At 46.2% G+C, this 20,689-nt stretch overlaps 3 protein-coding genes across 3 annotated transcripts; 1 reads left to right on the forward strand and 2 right to left on the reverse strand.

Moving 5' to 3' along the window:
• Positions 1 to 7: 7 nt before the first annotated feature.
• paics (phosphoribosylaminoimidazole carboxylase, phosphoribosylaminoimidazole succinocarboxamide synthetase) lies at positions 8 to 4,342 on the forward strand. Its single transcript, XM_034531348.1, has 9 exons — positions 8 to 198; positions 291 to 488; positions 1,452 to 1,630; positions 1,851 to 2,030; positions 2,113 to 2,226; positions 2,325 to 2,408; positions 3,510 to 3,690; positions 3,780 to 3,938; positions 4,081 to 4,342. Exons 1-9 carry the CDS (start codon positions 183 to 185, stop codon positions 4,245 to 4,247), a joined length of 1,278 nt encoding a protein of 425 aa, XP_034387239.1. The 5' UTR covers positions 8 to 182; the 3' UTR covers positions 4,248 to 4,342.
• Positions 4,343 to 5,782: 1,440 nt separating this feature from the next.
• On the reverse strand, positions 5,783 to 12,180 carry LOC117729862 (GTP-binding protein REM 2-like). Its single transcript, XM_034531243.1, has 6 exons — positions 11,974 to 12,180; positions 11,770 to 11,827; positions 9,879 to 10,194; positions 9,717 to 9,790; positions 7,711 to 7,888; positions 5,783 to 6,576 (listed from the first exon to the last, which is right to left on the reverse strand). The coding sequence occupies exons 2-6, from the start codon at positions 11,818 to 11,820 to the stop codon at positions 6,287 to 6,289; spliced, it is 909 nt and encodes a 302-aa protein (XP_034387134.1). The 5' UTR covers positions 11,821 to 11,827; positions 11,974 to 12,180; the 3' UTR covers positions 5,783 to 6,286.
• A 2,172-nt stretch (positions 12,181 to 14,352) lies between these two features.
• nrl (neural retina leucine zipper) lies at positions 14,353 to 19,977 on the reverse strand (the record flags this gene model as incomplete). The annotated part of the gene is made up of 4 exons (XM_034531349.1): positions 14,353 to 14,514; positions 14,684 to 14,899; positions 18,981 to 19,277; positions 19,378 to 19,977. Coding segments are annotated over 4 exons (1,275 nt in total), but the record flags the coding sequence as incomplete, so codon positions are not given.
• Positions 19,978 to 20,689: the final 712 nt, after the last annotated feature.

The raw sequence follows: 20,689 nt of genomic DNA on the forward strand, positions 1-20,689 counted from the left end.
GCGATTGGCTGCCGCAGCACGTTAAAGAACAGACTCCCACTTCCTCTCTCTCTCTCTCTCTCTCCCTCCTCGCTTCCTCCGCTGTCTCCTCATCACGCAACTTTTTTTTGTGTCTTCAAAAAAAGTTGCGTTAAACTTTTTTTTTGGCGTTTCAGGGTCGTCGCGTGTCGCAGAACAACAACATGGCCGCCGCTCCAGGTACGAATGCACGTTTAGGAGGCGACACGTGCGCATGTTTGGAACCCTTTTCTTGTTGTTTTGTATGATTGTTGTTGTTGTCGTCTTTTCAGAACTCAACGTCGGGCAGAAGCTCAACGAGGGGAAGACCAAGCAGATCTTCGAGCTCCCGGACCAGCCCGGACTGGTCCTGGTCCAGTCCATGGACCAGATCACGGCCGGCAACGCGGTGAGGAAAGACCAGATGGAGGGCAAGGCGGCCATCGCCAACAGAACCACGAGCTCCGTGTTCAAGCTGCTGCAGGAGTCTGGTGAGGCCCGACGGGAATGCATAGATGCATCCATCTATGTTTCTATATTTCTATATTAATATTTCAGTTGGTGGATCCGTTTGGAGCTCCGCCAGGTGCAGGTGTGTTGCAACGTCCCTCCCCCCCGAGGCACCTTGTGTTGAGAAGCTGTCATTGAGCAGTGGGCTGAAGCCAGAAGGGTATAATTACTGAATGCTTGTGGTATTTATTTAAATAAGCAAATAAGTACTCTCTCACGCAACCTTTCTTTCTTTTTACTGTGAACAATATTAGGTTGTACAATCTGAGAGGTTTGGTTTGGAAGTTGCATCCATTTATTATTATTATTATTATTATTATTATTTTTATTACAATTATTTAACCTTGTAAAGACTCAGAAGAAAATTTTTGATTTTAATATTTTTTTTCTCGTAATTTAAGCAAATGGGATGTTAGAAAAGCATCAATAGATATATTTTTTTCCTCCAATAATATTGATTTAAAAAAAAAAGAAAAGTTCTTTCAATCTTTATCAAATGGTGGCCTGCAACTGACTCTTTCTGGAAAAAAAATATATATATTATATTTATTTATTTTAAATCTCATTTGATGAATATTGGAAACGAATATGAAATACTCTGCTGGAAACCCATAAAGAAAACCGCAATCAACTGATTACATTTTATTTTGACACAATTTAGTAACAATTTCACATTTTCTAACGGTAGTTCACCGCTTTGATCTCGTGCACGGCGCTTGTCATTTAAAGAGGATAATTGGGAGCATAAGTGCAGCCCGCATGCCACTCGTGAGCGTCGTCACGGCGATCTTGTGACTTCTTTTCCGCGAGTAAATTCCCCAGATCGTGACCGACCACGTTCGACCGATTTTAAACCTCGACGTGTCAATCGTTTATACTCCCTCCCTCTCCCCCCCCCCCCCACCCCCCCCCCCCCCCACACCCCCCCCCCCCCCCCCCCCCAGGCATCAAGACGGCCTTTGTGAAGCAGCACTCCGACACGGCGTTCGTCGCCGCCCGCTGTGAGATGATTCCCATCGAGTGGGTTTGCCGCCGGGTGGCGACCGGCTCCTTCCTCAAGAGGAACCCGGGGGTGAAGGAAGGCTACCGCTTCTCCCCCCTGAAGATGGAGATGTTCTTTAAAGTGAGTCTGCGGCCTCAGGGCGGTCCCCACGGTTTTGTCTTTTTTATTTTATTTTATCCATAATGTTGTCAGACACCAACAACGTCGGTTGCACAAACACTTTTAGTGGACGTACATTGTCGGTGAGGAGCTGCCGGACCGAAGAAGTTGCAGCTTATCTCAAAGTGTCCCAATAAACCCCGACCCCCCCCCCCCCCCCCACCCCTCTGCGTTCCGATAGGACGATGCCAACAACGACCCCCAGTGGTCGGAGGAGCAGCTGCTGGCGGCGAAGTTCTCTCTGGCCGGGCTCGCCATCGGCCAGTGTGAGGTGGACGTCATGAATCGCAGCACCGTGGCCATCTTCGAGATCCTGGAGAAGTCCTGGGCCACTCAGAGCTGCACGCTGGTGGACATGAAGGTACGCAACGCCCCCCCCCCCCCACCACCTGCCCCCACGTGAACGCTTTCAGGGTTTGAGAATCGCTCTCCCTTGCCCGTAGATCGAGTTCGGGGTGAACGTGACGACGCAAGAGATCGTCCTCGCCGACGTGATCGACAACGACTCGTGGCGGCTGTGGCCGGCCGGAGATCGGAGCCAGCAGAAGGACAAGCAGGTCAGGACTCGTCCGCTTGGCCTCCGACGCTTAAGAAACGTAGAAGAGCGGAAATAATAATACGTTTTTTTGTTGTTGTTTCTTTTGTGGTCTTCTAGGTGTACCGCGATCTTAAAGAGGTGACCCCTGAGGCCATGCAGGTGGTGAAGAGGAACTTTGAGTGGGTCTCTGAACGGGTCAAGGTACACTGAACCCAACGCTGCTGTTATCAGGACAAGCTTTTGTTTGCTTCTAATCATGTTTACACACACACACACACACACACGGTTCCTTGTGACAGCCTCGAGTTCGGCATTTCTTATATTTTTTTTGCAATAACAAGTGAAAGAAAAGAGGGTGGAGCCAAGAACAACTAAACGTTTTTACAGTTAACTTTCATGAACATGAAAACACTGTGAAAGGGTTAAAGTTCTCAAACCGGACAACGCCGTGGTAGCGACCTGTCAATCACCTTGTAGCCCCGCCCTTAAAAGCATACCCTGCTTTATGGTCTGTTTGACTCTAAATGACCATAATTTACTAAATGAACATCACGCTGTATTGAAGAAGACTTGAAACTAGAGATTGAGACCAAAAACTAATGTTTACAATGTTTACTGAGGGAATACATCAAGAGAAGTAGAGTCATTTATATAGACTTCTATACAACCAGAGGAGTCGCCCCCTGGTGGTCAGGAGAGAGAATGCAGCTTTAACACATGAAGCATAGACTTCTATACAACCAGAGGAGTCACCCCCTGGTGGTCAGAGAGAATGCAGCTTTAACACATGAAGCATAGACTTCTATACAACCAGAGGAGTCACCCCCTGGTGGTCAGGAGAGAGAATGCAGCTTTAACACATGAAGCATAGACTTCTATACAACCAGAGGAGTCGCCCCCTGGTGGTCAGGAGAGAGAATGCAACTTTAACACATGAAGCATAGACTTCTATACAACCAGAGGAGTCGCCACCTGGTGGTCAGTAGAGAGAATGCAGCTTAAATACATGAAGCATAGACTTCTATACAACCAGAGGAGTCGCCCCCTGGTGGTCAGGAGAGAGAATGCAGCTTTAACACATGAAGCATAGACTTCTGTACAACCAGAGGAGTCGCCCCCTGGTGGTCAGGAGAGAGAATGCAGCTTTAACACATGAAGCATAGACTTCTATACAACCAGAGGAGTCGCCCCCTGGTGGTCAGGAGAGAGAATGCAGCTTTAACACATGAAGCATAGACTTCTATACAACCAGTAGGCACCTATTTTTTTCCGTTATTAATGCTACCCGCGTCACGTCTCTAGCTGCTGCTGGAGCGCCAGGCCAGCGGCAGGGTGGTGGTTTTGATGGGCTCCACCTCGGACCTGGCTCACTGTGAAAAGATCCGCAAGGCCTGCACCTCCTACGGGATCCCCTGCATCCTGAGAGTCACCTCGGCACACAAGGGTCCAGATGAGACGCTCCGCATCAAAGCCGAATACGAAGGTGTGCATCGTTGCTTTTAAATAAAATAACGTTGCCATCCAATTACGTCACATCGTCGTAAAACATCCGCGTGCTTCTTTCTTTCTCAGGCGACTCCGTATCCACGGTGTTTGTGGCCGTGGCCGGCAGGAGCAACGGCCTGGGCCCGGTGATGTCTGGCAACACGGCGTACCCCGTCATCAACTGCCCGCCTCTCACTCCAGACTGGGGGGCGCAGGACGTCTGGTCTTCCTTGCGCATGCCAAGCGGTACGAGCGGCACTTCCTGTCTTTGTGTGTGTCTTTTATCCAAAAGGGCATCAACCTAAGACACTTAAATGACCTTATTATTTTTACTCATAACTGTATTATTGTATATTAACAAAGCCTCCTCCCTCTGGTTCTGGTCCAGGTCTCGGCTGCTCCACGATCCTCTCCCCCGAGGCCGCGGCTCAGTTCGCCGCGCAGATCTTCGGGCTGACCGACCACCTGGTCTGGAGCCGGCTGAGGGCCTCCATGCTAAACACCTGGGTGTCTCTGAAGCTGGCGGACCAGAAGCTGCAGGCCTGCAGCCTCTGAGGGGGGGGGCGTCGTTTCTTTACCATTTAAAAGAATCAACGTGTACTTTTCTCACGCACAGAAATCATTCCATTAAAAATCATTACTAACTGAAAGCTTCTGCGGTTGTTTCATCTCATTTATAGACTTTTCTTGTTTGACCTTTGCTCCTTGACCTTTCGGGCTGTCTGACTGTTATTGGGAAACTTCTGGCTAAATGAGACTCACCGGTGCTTTTACTGCTGTGACCAGTCGGCATGCGTGTTAAAGGTCGACTTCTGCACACTAACTAATAAGTTTGTTGACTTTAAAATTTAACACGGACCTCCGACTTTATCCTTTTAGACTTTAACATACTTTGAGGCCTTCCCCCAAACCCAAAGAATAAAAAGTGTTCCACTAACGTTCATTCCTAGATTTTATTTTTTATTTTACGTTCAGTCACGTTTTTGTTTTAACAAATAAATAAGAATTTTTTTTTTTGAAAAGCATTCATGACTTTCTTTTTTTTAAATATATTATAACTCGTCTTTCACACATTCCATTTGAGCACTTTATGACTTGACCCCTGGGACTTGATTGGGGTCTCGTGAGTCTAGAATGAGGACCGTCTGGTCTTGATTAGGGACTTGTTTTATCTTGACTTTATTATGTCTGGCGCACATAGTAAAAAAAGACTGTTTACCATGTAAAATGTTAAACATTCTTTTATTTTTCTACGCTACCTTTTGGTTTTAACAAAATTGCTTTGAAAAGCTTTCTGATGTTTTTTTTTAAACTTTTGAGTGTTTCTAGTCATTGGTGTTTAGTGGAATATTGAGTTAAAAGTATCGCTTCAGGTGCTTATCATACATGTACTGGACCCATTTAAAAAATATATATATAACTGGAGTGACATTCCTATAGTGTCCTATTTTAACACGCATACCCTCGAGGCCTTCAGACAACAATCAGGGGAAAACACCCACAAGTCTTCTCTCATCATTCATAACTCCAGCATGACTCTAACCATCTTTGTTTCAAACCAGGTGCACTTCCTCTGAGGGAAATGGGTGCTCTGCTATTTATATTTGTTCATCTTCATCCTCATCTGCTCGGCTGTGGGATCTCAACTCGGCCACCAGAGGGCGCCCGCGCGTCACGTTGAACGATTCCCAAAAATCTTAACCTTTCAATCTGTTCCAGTCGTTTTGCAGCCAAGCAGAGATGAGTCAGAATACAACTTCTATTATAGCACAAGCTCTCCCTTTTGATATCAAATGATGTGTATAACGACCTGTGATGTGCTAAATCTTTGTTTTATGGTGTGGGAGGATGGAAGTGGGAGGATGGAAGTGCTCCGGAGTAGAGAGAAAAAGAGAGGTGAAGCTGATATCTGACATAACATTTTTAATTTGGACCCACATTTTAAATTGTATACTGCATGGGAATCCGTTTGTTGAAAAGAGCTGAAATGGAACATACATGTGTACGTCTCCCTGAATCCAGGTCTCCTTGACGACCGTAACATGGCAACCATTGCTCCATATACAATAATCTTGTTTGTTTTTTCTCTCTCTCCGCTCCGTCTCTCATTGCCGTGCTCTGGAAGCTCAAACCACTCTCTTTTTAAAAAAAATGTATTTCTCTGCTCGCTGGCACTATCCACTATTTTACCACTCGCCATCGCCATGGATACGGCATGGCGTAAAATGAACACAACGTGATTCATCAGCAAAAGTCTCTTAACCTGCGTGTATGTGTGTGTGTGTGTGTGTGTGTGTGTGTCAACAACAACAATGTGTGACGACTTTAATGCAAAAAGACAAACGGACTTTCTCTAGACTCCCCCCCCCAAAAAAAGAAGCAATTTATTGATCTATGGGGTGTTATGAGTCGGTTCTACAGTTCATGTGCACGTGTTCCACGACAGTATTTCATCTCCGCTGCTCGATCTCGTGTACAAAATGTCCTGCCATCAACTCTGGCAGCTGCACACCTTCTTCCCCCTTCTTTTTCTGGGTACACTTACGACAATCTAACTGTTAAACCCCGCCCCCGTCTCTCGGCGACGCCCACAATCACAGGGCCCCCAGGTCGTGGCAGGAGCGTGACTTCTGCCTCAGGAACTTGCCCACCTCTCTCTCCCGCGGGTAGCGGGGCACCAGGCTGGACAGGAAACGTTTGGCCCGGGACGTGATGCTCTCGCGCTGGCCGCCGTTCATGTCCTCGCCGCTGGTGCCCGGGGCCCAGGGGGACTGGCCCCTGGCGAGCCGCACCGCGCACTCCAGGAGCTCCGGGGTGCGGTGGTCCAGGGAGGCCGAGATCTCCAGGTACAGACAGTTGAAGAGGGCGGCGCTGGACATGGCCTCTGTGGGTTGGGGGGGGGGGGAAACAATATTCACAACTACAGTATGGTGTCATCAGCGTATTGTCGAATCCAAGTGTCTTCACTCGCTCAAAAAAAGCCATTTATATCTACGTGATGCCCAGAAGGGGTTTTAGATTATCTGAAGGTGGGGGTGAGTTCCAAAACCCGGTATTATTCTTTAATGTTTTGATGTAACTCATCGTCACGCTGCAGCTGGCATTTGATCGCCTCCTTCTGGTGAAGAAGTGAAGGACACTCGAGTTCACCCGTAACTACGCTCGTTGCTCTAGGTGCAATATAGTAGTAATATAATAAAAAAGCCAATGCTATCGATACGTATGCAAAGAATATAAAAAATATAAGAACTTTTTTAGTGTCAGATTGTTCGTGAGTTAAAAACGGGTCCCATATTTACGTTGGTGACTTGGGGGTCAACACCTGCCGGCGCACACGGCAGAACTTTAGCTCCGTGCTCGGATGTTTTTTGTGTCCCGAAATGCACCTTGGGAATTGTAGTTACATTTTTTTTTTATGTACAAAGGGTTGTAACGTTGACTTTTTATCCAAAAATCAACCAGCGCCATGAAGTAACTCTTAAAAATAACTATAATTAGTTTTATGCACGTGGGAGACATTTTCCTTCAGGTTTGGGCAACAAACCCATGGGATCAGTCTCAATAACAAATAAATAATAATAAAAACACACATGTTTTATATTATATTACAAAGGATTTATATTTTTAAACACACATATTTGTGGATTTTTTTCTTTTACATTCATTTAAAAAACGACACATACTTTGCATGTGCATCAAAAATATACGTAATATTTTGTTTACATTTATATTTAATGCCGAATATTTTTGTGCGTGCGTTGAATTAGAGACTCGTTTACGTGTGTATATCACACCAAAAGAAGTAGATTTATTATTATTATATTGAGACTCATCTGACCACAAACACTTGGTTAGTTTTTGGAAAATATCATGATTTGGGATTAAATAATAAACTTTTTTTCCGGCAGAATTCCCCCAAAGGCAAAATTCTTCCACGCGAATGTTTTTGTTTAAATAATTAACATTGTAGACAAATACTTGGGCATGAAAACACGTGAAACGGTTCCTCCCTGCTGACCTTGAGCGGTGACCTCGCGCGTGCGGACCAGGTCGCTCTTGTTGCCCACGAGGATGATGGGAGTTTGGGGCTGCGTCTCCCGGAGGAGCAGCCGCAGCTGAGCGGTCCGGTGGAAGCTTCGCCGGTCGGTCACCGAGAACACCAGAACGCCGACCTCGCAGCGCAGGGCCGACAGGTCCTGAGGCACAGAGCGTATGATATTATGATAATGATCACAAACGCACTGCAGTCAGAGGGAGTCGTGGGGATGATGTCATGGTCATTTATCGCATGGTTTCTCTCTTATGTGTCAATATATATCTGACGTCATTTTGTTCCTAAACACTTCGGACCCGTTTCATGCAGATGAACACACATTTTAATATGAGTCGCGATAAGATGAGAGGAGAACGTTGGTATATTTTAAATGTTACATTAATAACACTTTTATACCTTTAAACAGAGCGTTTTGAAACACTCTTTCTTTCTTTTTTTCTTCAAATTTGTTATTTATTTCATTTTCTTGATATGCATTTGAAAAAAAGAAAGGACGTGCACATAGATGCCACATAGATGCACAGGCATATAATCGTACAAAAAATAAAGTATAAATGAAATATGTTGATATAATTAAGGGTAAAACACCCCAAAAAACATTCCAGCGAACATAAATATTTCACTTTCCATCACTCTCATTTATATTCAAATACTTCTTGTGCGTAGAAATAGTGAAAGGTGCTTCATCCAAACCCCTCCAGAGGCACACACACACACACACACACACACACACACACACCCACACAAACACACACACACACACACACACACACACACACACACACACACAAACACAATCCTCCTCTCCAAGCAAGAGAGACACACAAAAAACCTTAAGAATATAAATATCTCGCCAACCGACTGACTTTCCATATTTAATTGTGATGAAGGCTTGAACACACACACACACACACACACACACACACACACAGACGTCACACGGTTACATAACAGCGTTCCTTTGAAGGCAAACACGGCGTCTCTCACTTCAAATATAGCTCACTGTACAAAGAGTGGAGATGTGAAACCCCCACGTCAAAATAGACAGATTGTGTCACGGTGGTGCATTCTGGGTGTTTTCTTTTTTCTTCATTTGGCACATCTGCTCTGTGGGCATCTCTCTCTCTCTTTCTCTCTTTCTATCTCTCTCTCTCTCTCTCTCTCACCTCAGCACACTGTGAACTGCCCTCGAGGGAAAAGAAGAGAAAAGTGTGCAGGAACAACCTGATAATGAGACTTATCGTCCTGTTGTTGCCACAGTTGTCTGTTCTAGTGACGCCAAGTGCAATAAACAATGTGCTCCAGCACATTTATTAGCAGAATTAACTGTACATAAGTGTCCAATTAAAGATCTAATAACCTCAGGCGCTGTTCTCTCTTTAGATAACTTTAGAAAACAACGGTAACTGCTAATAAATCCTGCAGAAAGAATATTTAACTGCTAATAAATGCATATTAGAGAGCATCTTAATAAAGCGACAAAAAGGCTTAGTTAAGGTATATGGGAAAGTTAGTTAAACTAGATAATAAATAAATAAATAATAACAAATGTTTTTACACATTATAAGCTATTAACAAATTCCTTAAAAGTGCTTAGAAATGCCTTATCATCTATCAATAAACATGTTTATGATGCTATTATTAACACATACATAGTCTTAATAATAATGTCATTAAGCATCTTAATAGGGCCATATTAACTATTAACTAACGCTTACTAGAAACCTTAAGTGTTACCTGTTCATGTATTGAAGTTTATTTCATTTTCTTTATTGTTGACCTCTTCCGATTGTTACTCTACCTGTCCGTTGTATTAGTAACCTCTCCAAGTGCATGCTGGGATACGCATTTCACTATATATATATATATATATATATATATATATATATATATATATATATATATATATATATATATATATATATATATATATATAGTGAAATGCCCACCAGGGAGCTGTGTTGGCTCACCTGTCTCCAGTTGTCAAAGATAATGATGGCGCTCTCCTCGTCGTCCACGGTGACGGCGCTCACGTGACCCTCCCCTGAGGAGAGGAGAGCATCGGTTAGGTCTCACCTGGGACTCGGCGGGTACGCGAGTCGTTCACCTGCGGCGTGGCGCGCGTGAGTCACCATCAGAGTCCACGGACGCCGTCCTGTCCGTGTCCCCGGCGAGGGCGAGGGCCAGCGAGGACTTCCCCACGCCGTTCTGCCCCAGCAGGGCGATCCTCAGGGGCCCGTCGGGTCGGCCCTCCACGGCCAGGGTCGGGGTGTCGACCGAGGCCGGGCCGAAGCCGAAGCCGAGGGGCGGAGCGGAGGGTCCGGCCGCGCCCGAGGTCCAATCGCCGTCCTCGTGGACGGCTTCCTCTCGCCGGAGCTGGTGCTTTATCGGCAAAGGGGTGCTGCCCCTACGCACCGCCTGGGTGCTGGACAGAGTCATGCCGTCGCACTGGAGGAGGAGGAGGAGGAGGAGGAGGAGGAGGAGGAGGAGGAGGAGGAGGAGGAGGAGGAGGAGGAGGAGGAGGAGGAGGAGGAGGAGAGGGGTTATTAACAGTTAAGTATTCTTTCTGCAGGGTTTATGAACAATTAGGTATTCTTTCTGCAGGGTTTATTAACAGTTAAGTATTCTTTCTGCAGGGTTTATTAACAGTTAAGTATTCTTTCTGTTGGGGTTATTAACAGTTAAGTATTCTTTCTGTTGGGGTTATTAACAATTAAGTATTCTTTCTGTTGGGGTTATTAACAGTTAAGTATTTTTTCTGTTGGGGTTATTAACAGTTAAGTATTCTTTCTGCAGGGTTTATTAACAGTTAAGTATTCTTTCTGCAGGGTTTATTAACAGTTAAGTATTCTTTCTGTTGGGGTTATTAACAGTTAAGTATTCTTTCTGTTGGGGTTATTAACAATTAAGTATTCTTTCTGTAGGGTTTATTAACAGTTAAGTATTCTTTCTGCAGGGTTTATTAACAGTTAAGTATTCTTTTTGCAGGGTTTATTAACAGTTAAGTATTCTTTCTGTTGGGGTTATTAACAGTTAAGTATTTTTTCTGTTGGGGTTATTAACAGTTAAGTATTCTTTCTGCAGGGTTTATTAACAGTTAAGTATTCTTTCTGCAGGGTTTATTAACAGTTAAGTATTCTTTCTGGAGGATTTATTAACAATTAAGTATTCTTTCTGGAGGGTTTATTAACAATTAAGTATTCTTTCTGCAGGATTTATTAACAATGAAGTATTCTTTCTGCAGGATTTATTAACAATTAAGTATTCTTTGGGTTTATTAACAATGAAGTATTCTTTCTGCAGGATTTATTAACAATTAAGTATTCTTTCTTTGGGGTTATTAACAATTAAGTATTCTTTCTGCAGGGTTTATTAACAGTTAAGTATTCTTTCTGCAGGGTTTATTAACAGTTAAATATTCTTTCTGCAGGGTTTATTAACAATTAAGTATTCTTTCTGCAGGGTTTATTAACAATTAAGTATTCCTTGGGTTTATTAACAATTAAGTATTTTTTCTGCAGGGTTTATTAACAGTTAAGTATTCTTTCTGCAGGGTTTAAATACCCTTTTCTGCAACAATCCAAAATCCCATCTCAGAATCCAATCGACTTCTTGTTAAACGATGGCTGCAGCACATCGTGTTTTTACATCAGACGGTTTAGCCTTAATGTGCGTAATCCAATGACATCATTTGGGTAATTTTCTAAATCTATATATGTTCCTCCCAATTAGACAGCCATTGGATTTAGTGACTAAAACGTGAAAATTACCTCCTGAAAAACACACACACACACATGCTGATAACCCCCCATAAATAAATAAATCAACATATCAAACACCACTTTGACTCAAACCTGCTAATTGAACACTGGATGTTGGAGCTTGTTTGTTTGCTCCCCCCCCCCCCCCTCCCCCCCCCACACACACGCACACGCACACACACACACACACGCACACGCACACACACACACACACACACACACACACACACACACACACACACCCCTCCCCCGTGCTTCTTACCTTGGTCGCCTTCTCGTTGGTGAGCCTGTCTTCGGGCACATCTGTCGGCATCTGCAAACTGAAATCAAGCGACCGGGAATAAAGGACTCCTTAATTAATGACTCCTCATCCACTCTACCCCCCACCCCCTCGAGCGTCTTTCACGCCCCCTCCCGACTCCCCCCACACCCCCCCACACCCAAACAGCACGGTGTGATCTCTCACCTGTCACGCGGCTCTCCGCAACCCCACAAAGTAACTCTCTCTCTCTCTCGCTCTCCACCGCTAGCGCGCCCGTCTCCTAAGGGTCCAGGTCCGGTTAGGGTCCAGGTCCGGTTAGGGTCCAGGTCCGGTTAGGGTCCAGGTCCAGGTCCAGGTCCAGGTCCAGGTCCAGTTCTGCAGTCAGCGCCGTCATTCATCACCGAAACGCTCCTCCGGACTGGACCCTCTCTCTCTCCCCCTCTCTCTCTCTCTCTCTCTCTCTCTCTCTCTCTCTCTCTCTCTCTCACCCTCTCTCTCTCTCTCTCTCTCTCTCTCTCTCTCTCTCCCTCTCTCTCTCTCTCTCTCTCTCTCTCCGCTGCTGCTGCAGGTGCGCGCAGTGGAAGCGGAGCGGCGCAGCGGGGCGGGGGGAGCCGGGAGGGGGCGTGAGAGATGCTCGGTGTGTCACGAAGCTCTCCGCGTTGACCCCCGAGGAGGAAGAACTGCGCGATATGGAGCGCGGCCACTAGGGCGCAGCACCACACAGGTCCCCTCCTCGCTAATTGGCTCTGTTTGTGTGCGCGTGCACGCGCGCGAGTGTGTGCGTGTCCTTGGGGATATACCGTGTGTTTAAATGTGTCATGTGGGTATTGCTTTGGCAGACAGGGACAAGACAACCTGCTCTGTTAGTCGGTCTCTCCTGTTTTTATTATTTTTATGAAATAAAGTGCCCCCCCCCCCCCCCACACACACACACCCCGATCCAAGGAGTGTGTTTGGACATGTTTTCTGTCAAAAAGCGAGCGTGCTCCCACACAAAGCCACAATGGAGCCCGGCAGTGGACAGCCGGGGCCGCTATTATAGCCCTAATCCGGCTCCCTTTATCCGGGCCCGGGGGAGAGAGCGAGAGACACACAGGGAGGGAGAGGGAGCTGAAGATGAGGTCATCCCAAACAGTGCACACCCAGGGTCACTGCCTCACTATAGAGGGACGGAGATAAAGAGAGAGGGGTGGAGCGGGGGCTGCAGGGGGGGGGGGGGGGGGGGGGGGGGGGCTGCACAGAAACACACGGTAGCACCACAGGGATGTTTACTTTGTTTATTTCATATTCTGTATGAACCCACACTACAACCTCCATACTGCCCCGTCCGTTTTTGGGGGGGGGAAGTTGCAATAAATGTTAATTCTAATCACGATTGGGAATAAAAAATAATAAACTGTAGGAAAAAGTAAAAATACACGCTATTGGAATAAAACCGGTAAAGGGGGGGGGGGGGGGGGGGGGGGGGGGGGGGGGGAATAATATTTTGAATCAGTATACATAAATAAACAATAAATACTGAATAAATAAGTGAATAAATAAAAGAACAATTTATTTATTTAAACCTATACACCCAAACAAAAATAAATATAGCTTCTAATGCATGAACCCTGGCAAATGATTTCATGGGACAGTTAAGAAGGTGTCTCCACGAAGACGTTTTTTTTTTTTTCCAACGAGCAAAAGGTGGATTTCTTTGATAAAACAATAAAAGAGCTATATCCCCCCCCCCCCCCCCCCCCCCACCACCACCACCACCACCCCCCCCCCAACTATTCATTTAGCACAATCACTGGAAGATTCCCATGAAAGGTATCCTTGTACATTCTTTAATCTAGGATGTATTCAACTTACAAAGAATAACAAGTCTCGGTGAGCTGAAACACTTTGGTAGGCAACTGTGAAAAAACCATGCCGTGGATCCTCCATCCAAGCCCACTCCACATCCAGCACCACTGCACTATATACTCAGACCTGCAGCTTTAGCAGCTTATTGTAAAAAAAAAGAGAAGAAAAACACAACAACACACAACTATACAGTTTGAGCCTCACCCACTCATTTTGGAGAGCACGTTGCAGCTATATATATATATATATATATATATATATATATATATATATATATATATATATGATATTGCATAGATAAAAAGGCTCAGCAGTGTCGGGGACTATTGTTAAGTTTTAATGCAAGAGAATGCTTTTTTTTCTTGGTTTTTCTTCTTCTTCTTCTTCGATCCATTTATCTCTAGCCTCGATTGTCCCGCAGTTGCACTCTCAGCGAGTTCTTTGGTGCAACTATCATTCACAGTGAAGTTAAAAGCCGTGAAGGGCCGAGTCTCACCCAACGAAGTAACAGTCGATTCCCCTTTAATCACTCGGGAGTGGATTTCACAGTCGTATCGCCCCAAAAACGGCCTGCCAGTGTCTCTCTCTCTCTCTCGCACACACACACACACACACACACATCCTTGTTTTTCCTTCCCCAAGTCTGATTACTCATCATTGATCGCTCCACATTGGCTGGTTTCTCATTCCTTTCTTCTTCTTCTTCTTCTTCATCCCCTCCCTGGTGGGCTGAGCTCAGAGGAAGTAGTCAGGGGGCGAGGAAGGTGGGTTGCTGGTGCGGGTCGGCTGGGCGTCGCCGGCGATGCCGTGGTTGGCGCCGAGGAGCTTCTCGTAGCGAGCCTTGTAGGCGTCTCTCTCCCGCAGCACTCGGGTCAGCTCACACTGCAGCTGGTCCAACTGAGAAGGAGGGAAGAAAAATACGTATTATTTATACGATATATAAAGTGTCAGGGATGCGGGAGGGAGGGGGGGAGGTTCTCCGTATCTCCGAAACGAAAGAGGAGATCGGGATGGAGGTCCAGGGGGGGGGGGGGGGGGGGGGGGGGGGTTCGGGGAGGTCGTGCACCTGTTGCGTGAGCACATGTTTCTCCGACTCCAGGGCGTGGCGGTGCTGCAGGCGCTTGTAGCGGCAGGACTGCGCGTAGCCGCGGTTCTTTAGCGTGCGGCGCTTCTGCTTCAGGCGCACCACCTCGTCCTTGCTCACACCGCGCAGGTGTCGGTTCAGCTCTCGCACCGACAGGTTCACCAGCTGCTCGTCGGAGAAGCGGTCGTTCGCCCCGCACTGCCGAGCAGACGGAGAAAACACACGGAGAGAAATATGCTGCAATTTAATGCCGATTGGCAACGGGACAAACGATTGATGAGTAGGATGAGTGTGAAGTGGATTCAACATAAACATATGACAATGATATGACTGGTGGCACTGGTGGACTCCAGTGGAGAACAACTGATGAAATGCACTCTAGAGAGACCTTCCAGTGGAGAAAATGTGATAAAATGCGCTCTAGTGACCTTTCAGTGGAGAAAACGTGATCAACTGCCCTCTTGTGACCTTTCGGAGGAGAAAACGTGATCAACTACCCTCTAGAGTGACCTGGAGAAAATGTGATAAAATGCACTCTAGAGTGACCTTCCAGTGGAGAAAACATGATAAACTGACCTCTAGAGTGACCTGGAGAAAACGTGATAAAATGCACTCTAGAGTGACCTTCCAGTGGAGAAAACGTGATAAACTGACCTCTAGTGTCCTTTCAGTAGAGAAAACGTGATCAACTACACTCTAGAGTGACCTGGAGAAAATGTGATAAAATGCGCTCTATTGACCTTTCAGTGGAGAAACGTGATCAACTGCCCTCTAGAGTGACCTGGAGAAAACGTGATAAAATGCACTCTAGAGTGACCTTCCAGTGGAGAAAACATGATAAACTGACCTATAGTGTCCTTTCAGTGGAGAAACGTGATCAACTGCCTTCCAGAGTGACCTGGAGAAAACGTGATAAAATGCACTCTAGAGTGACCTTCCAGTGGAGAAAAAGTGATAAACTGACCTCTAGTGTCCTTTCAGTAGAGAAAACATGATCAACTACCCTCTAGAGTGACCTGGAGAAAATGTGATAAAATGCGCTCTAGTGACCTTTCAGAGGAGAAAACGTGATCAACTGCCCTCTAGAGTGACCTGGAGAAAACGTGATAAAATGCACTCTAGAGTGACCTTCCATTGGAGAAAACGTGATAAACTGACCTCTAGTGTCCTTTTAGTAGAGAAAACGTGATCAACTGCCCTCTAGTGACCTTTCAGTGGAGAAAACGTGATCAACTGCCCTCTAGAGTGACCTGGAGAAAACGTGATAAAATGCACTCTAGAGTGACCTTCCAGTGGAGAAAACGTGATAAACTGACCTATAGTGTCCTTTCAGTAGAGAAAACGTGATCAACTGCCCTCTAGTGACCTTTCAGTAGAGAAAACGTGATCAACTGCCCTCAAGAGTGACCTGGAGAAAATGTGATAAAATGCGCTCTAGTGACCTTTCAGTGGAGAAAACGTGATCAACTGCCCTCTAGAGTGACCTGGAGAAAATGTGAGAAAATGCGCTCTAGTGACCTTTCAGAGGAGAAAACGTGATCAACTGCCCTCTAGAGTGACCTGGAGAAAACGTGATAAAATGCACTCTAGTGTGACCTTCCAGTGGAGAAAACATGATAAACTGACCTCTAGAGTGACCTGGAGAAAACGTGATAAAATGCACTCTAGAGTGACCTTCCAGTGGAGAAAACGTGATAAACTGACCTATAGTGTCCTTTCAGTAGAGAAAACGTGATCAACTACACTCTAGAGTGACCTGGAGAAAATGTGATAAAATGCGCTCTATTGACCTTTCAGTGGAGAAACGTGATCAACTGCCTTCTAGAGTGACCTGGAGAAAACGTGATAAAATGCACTCTAGAGTGACCTTCCAGTGGAGAAAACATGATAAACTGACCTCTAGTGTCCTTTTAGTAGAGAAAACGTGATCAACTGCCCTCTAGTGACCTTTCAGTGGAGAAAACGTGATCAACTACCCTCTAGAGTGACTTGGAGAAAATGTGATAAAATGCGCTCTAGTGACCTTTCAGTGGAGAAAACGTGATCAACTGCCCTCTAGTGACCTTTCAGAGGAGAAAACGTGATCAACTGCCCTCTAGAGTGACCTGGAGTAAACGTGATAAAATGCACTCTAGAGTGACCTTCCAGTGGAGAAAACGTGATAAACTGACCTCTAGTGTCTTTCAATAGAGAAAACGTGATCAACTACCCTCTAGAGTGACCTGGAGAAAATGTGATAAAATGCGCTCTATTGACCTTCCAGTGGAGAAAACGTGATCAACTGCCCTCTAGTGATCTTCCAGTGGAGAAAATGTAATCAACTGCCCTCTAGAGTGACCTTCCAGTAGAGAGAAAACTTGATCAACTGCCCTCTAGTGATCTTCCAGTGGAGAAAACGTGATCAACTGCCCTCTAGAGTGACCTTCCATTGGAGAAAACGTGATCAACTGCCCTCTAGAGTGAACTTCCAGTAGAGAAAATGTGATAAACTGACCTCTAGTGACCTTCCAGTGGAGAAAACGGGATCAACTGCCCTCTAGAGTGAGCTTCCAGTGGAGAAAACGTGATCAACTGCCCTCTAGAGTGAACTTCCAGTAGAGAAAATGTGATAAACTGACCTCTAGTGACCTTCCAGTGGAGAAAACGGGATCAACTGCCCTCTAGAGTGAGCTTCCAGTGGAGAAAACGTGATCAACTGCCCTCTAGAGTGACCTTCCAGTGAAGAAAATGTGATAAAATACACTCTAGAGTGACCTTCCAGAAAACTTCGAAACAATATTTATTAGTATAGATTTCCAATTGAACTGGAGAAATTATAAATAATACATACTGTAATAATAAATACATTATGTTCTCTTTTTTCAAGTAAAATAAAGGCTTGATTTAAAACAGAATAGAATAGACTACATGTATTATAATTATTTTTCCCTATTAGGGAAGTGATACTAGTGAAAAAGTCATCTTTTTTTGTTTTATTGTTTTGCTGTTGCTTCTATTGTTTATCTTTACCATGTAAAGTGCCTCAAGTACCTTTTAAGGCGCTATACAAATAAAATGGATTATTATTATGATGATTATTCTCTAGAGTGACTTTCCACTAGAGAAAACATGATAAACTGTCCTCTAGGGTGACTTTCCACTAGAGAAAATGTGATAAACTGTCCTCTAGGCGGCCTTTCCAGTGGAGAAAACATGACAAATTGCCCTCTAGGGTTTTTTTCCACTAGAGAAAACATGATAAACTGCTCTCTAGGGTGACTTTCCAGTGGAGAAAACATGATAAACTGTCATCTAGTGTGACTTTCCACTTGAGAAAATGTGATAAACTGTCCTCTAGGCGTAGGCGGCCTTTCCAGTTGGAGAAAACATGACAAATTGCCCTCTGGGGTGACTTTCTATTACAGGAAATGGGATGCACTGCACCAATGACTCACCTAATATGGAGAAAACAGGAAGCAGTGCTGTATCCAAACACTTTGTTAATGCAGCTGATGGCATTTTTATTCTGTTTCTCCCCTCAGACAGCCTTCCACTGATTGGTGGACATGTGATGTGTTATACTGTGTGTGTGTGTGTGTGTGTGTGTGTGTGTGTGTGTGTGTGTGTGTCAGGGGGCACATTTCGACACCACGTGTCCATAATCTGTCATGTAATCTGACTAAGTGTGGGTGACAGTTATCAGGATTACGCACAGCAATAATAGCAGATATGATCATAATAAGCTCACGCTGTGCTCCACATGGAGATCCACTCAGACGCCCAGAACTTAGACCACGAAGTTTACACTCAGCATTCCAGAGTTTTGAAATGATTATGAATGATTATATTATGAATATACTATTGATATTAAAACGTCTGTGCTGGAATTTTTTAAATACAAGGATATCTAAAATGTATAATACTAAAAAAAAAAACATTATCTTCAGCTTTCATGAGAAGAAAAACAACATAAATGTTTAATAAATGTGTTATAACACATAAGCAGCAGCATTTGTCAACAACTGGAACTCCAGAGATAATATATTTACACGCAGTATAGGAGAAGTTTATAATTGCTGACCATTACCGTACATTAACACTTAACGATGTCCTTGTCCATGATTATAACTACTTTATGGTGCGTTATAAAGCATGTATCAAACATATATATGGTGCTTGTGAATGCTCGATGGGGCGTGGGGGCGCATTATTACACATAAATGCATGTTTTTTAACGTGAATTCAAGAGTTTCTCTCTCAAATCTCCCGCGTTTAACCGGCGTACGCGTCCTCCGTGTACCTGATTGAGCTGCTGGTGGTGATGATGATGATGGTGGTGTTGGCCGCCATGCATGGGGTGGTGCGGGTGGTGATGGTGATGCTGGTGATGATGAAGGCGCCCCTGGGGGCTGAGGGGTTGCGGGTAAGGGGCCGAGGCGGCGCCGGGGGCGGCGTTGGCGAGCGAGGGAGCGGCGGATGAGTGGAAGACGAGCGGCCGGTGGCACATGTCCGTCCCTTTGGGGCAGGAGATGTCGGCGCCGCTGTCGCTGCTGGAGTCGCCCAGGTTGCTGCTCGAACTCTGGGAAAGACCTGGAAACTGAAGAGGGTGAGGGGAGGTGATGAAGACGAGGCGGCGTTGGTGAAGATACATTCTGTGTGAGAGCGGAGCATCGTGGAGCACCGGGTGACCGGTTTACCTGCGAGCTGACGGCGGCGGCGGCGGAGTTCAGCAGCGCCTCCACGGCGTCCTCGCAGCCCAGGAAGCCGTTGACCGGCCCCCTCTCCCTGTCCCCTCGCTCCGGCGCTCCTCCTCCCAAGGCCCCCAGCAACGTGGCGGGCCCCGCCACCTCGCCGCCGCCGCCGAACTGCTGCTGCAGCGCCGCCAGCCAGATCAGGTCCTCCAGCGAGGCCGGCGTGGCACCGGGAGGCCCCCCGTGGCCCGGGCTGCCCTCCGCGTTGCCCTGGGAGCCCGAGCTGATGCCCGAGGTGAAGCTGTTGGAGAGGGACAGCGGGAAGGAGATGGAGGAGGACGACGACGAGAGGGAGGAGGAGCCCGAGGGCGGCGGGTGGCCGTCGCTGAGCGTCGGCGAGGGCGGCAGCGAGTCGTACGGGCTGGAGCTCAGGCTGGAGTCCCGCGGAGGGTGCTCGGTGTACGGGGAGCTGGAGGGGTCGTGGGGGAGGCCGGATTTGGGGTACAGAGGGAGCGGAGGGGTGTCCGGTTTCACCTCGAACTTGAGGAGGTCGAAGTCGTTCAGGTACTCCATGGCGAGGGGGCTGGGGGGGAGAGAGGACATGGGGAGGGAAGGAGAGGGCATGGGGAGGGAAGGAGGCGACATGGGGAGGGAAGGAGGCGACATGGGGAGGGAAGGAGGCGACATGGGGAGGGAAGGAGAGGACATGGCGTCTGCTTCTCTTTTTTTAGTCTTCTTCAGGGTCGTTGGTCCTCGGCCTCGGTGCAGCAGCGATGACAGGAAGTGGACCAGCGGGTGAGCTTCCTGTTTGAGGAACTGTCCTTGTCCCCGTGTCCTTGTCTCTGGTGCTCTTGTCCTGGCGGAGTGAAGAGAAAAAGGGGGCCGTTGGGATCCAGGAAGTAGTGTGACAAGAAGCTTTTAATTTGGTGCCACTTTCTCGATTATAAGCCGTAAATAAATGGCTTTGTTACGACTTCTTCGTCAAAGCCTGCCAACTACATTACCCACAATGCAACGCAACCACAGCCAGTTGCTTATGCCGGTAGCAGCTAATGCATGTGATGTGTTTAATTCCCCCTTTAATCATTCACTAATGCGTTATGGATCCAGGACATTAATAAGAACAACTTTCTGGGGGGGGGGGGGGGGGGGGGGGGGGGGAAATCCTCCTCGAGCTTCACACTTGAATTAAATGCTTTATTTAAGCAAGATTTTAAATGGATTGATGTAATTTGCTGGTTTGTCTATCATCTCTTATATGTGCATTAAAAATATATTAACATTAATTTATTACAGTGAGGTATTATTGTATTAAGTC

This window comes from Cyclopterus lumpus, chromosome 4, assembly GCF_009769545.1.
Source record: "Cyclopterus lumpus isolate fCycLum1 chromosome 4, fCycLum1.pri, whole genome shotgun sequence".
NCBI classification, from domain to species: Eukaryota; Metazoa; Chordata; class Actinopteri; order Perciformes; family Cyclopteridae; genus Cyclopterus; species Cyclopterus lumpus.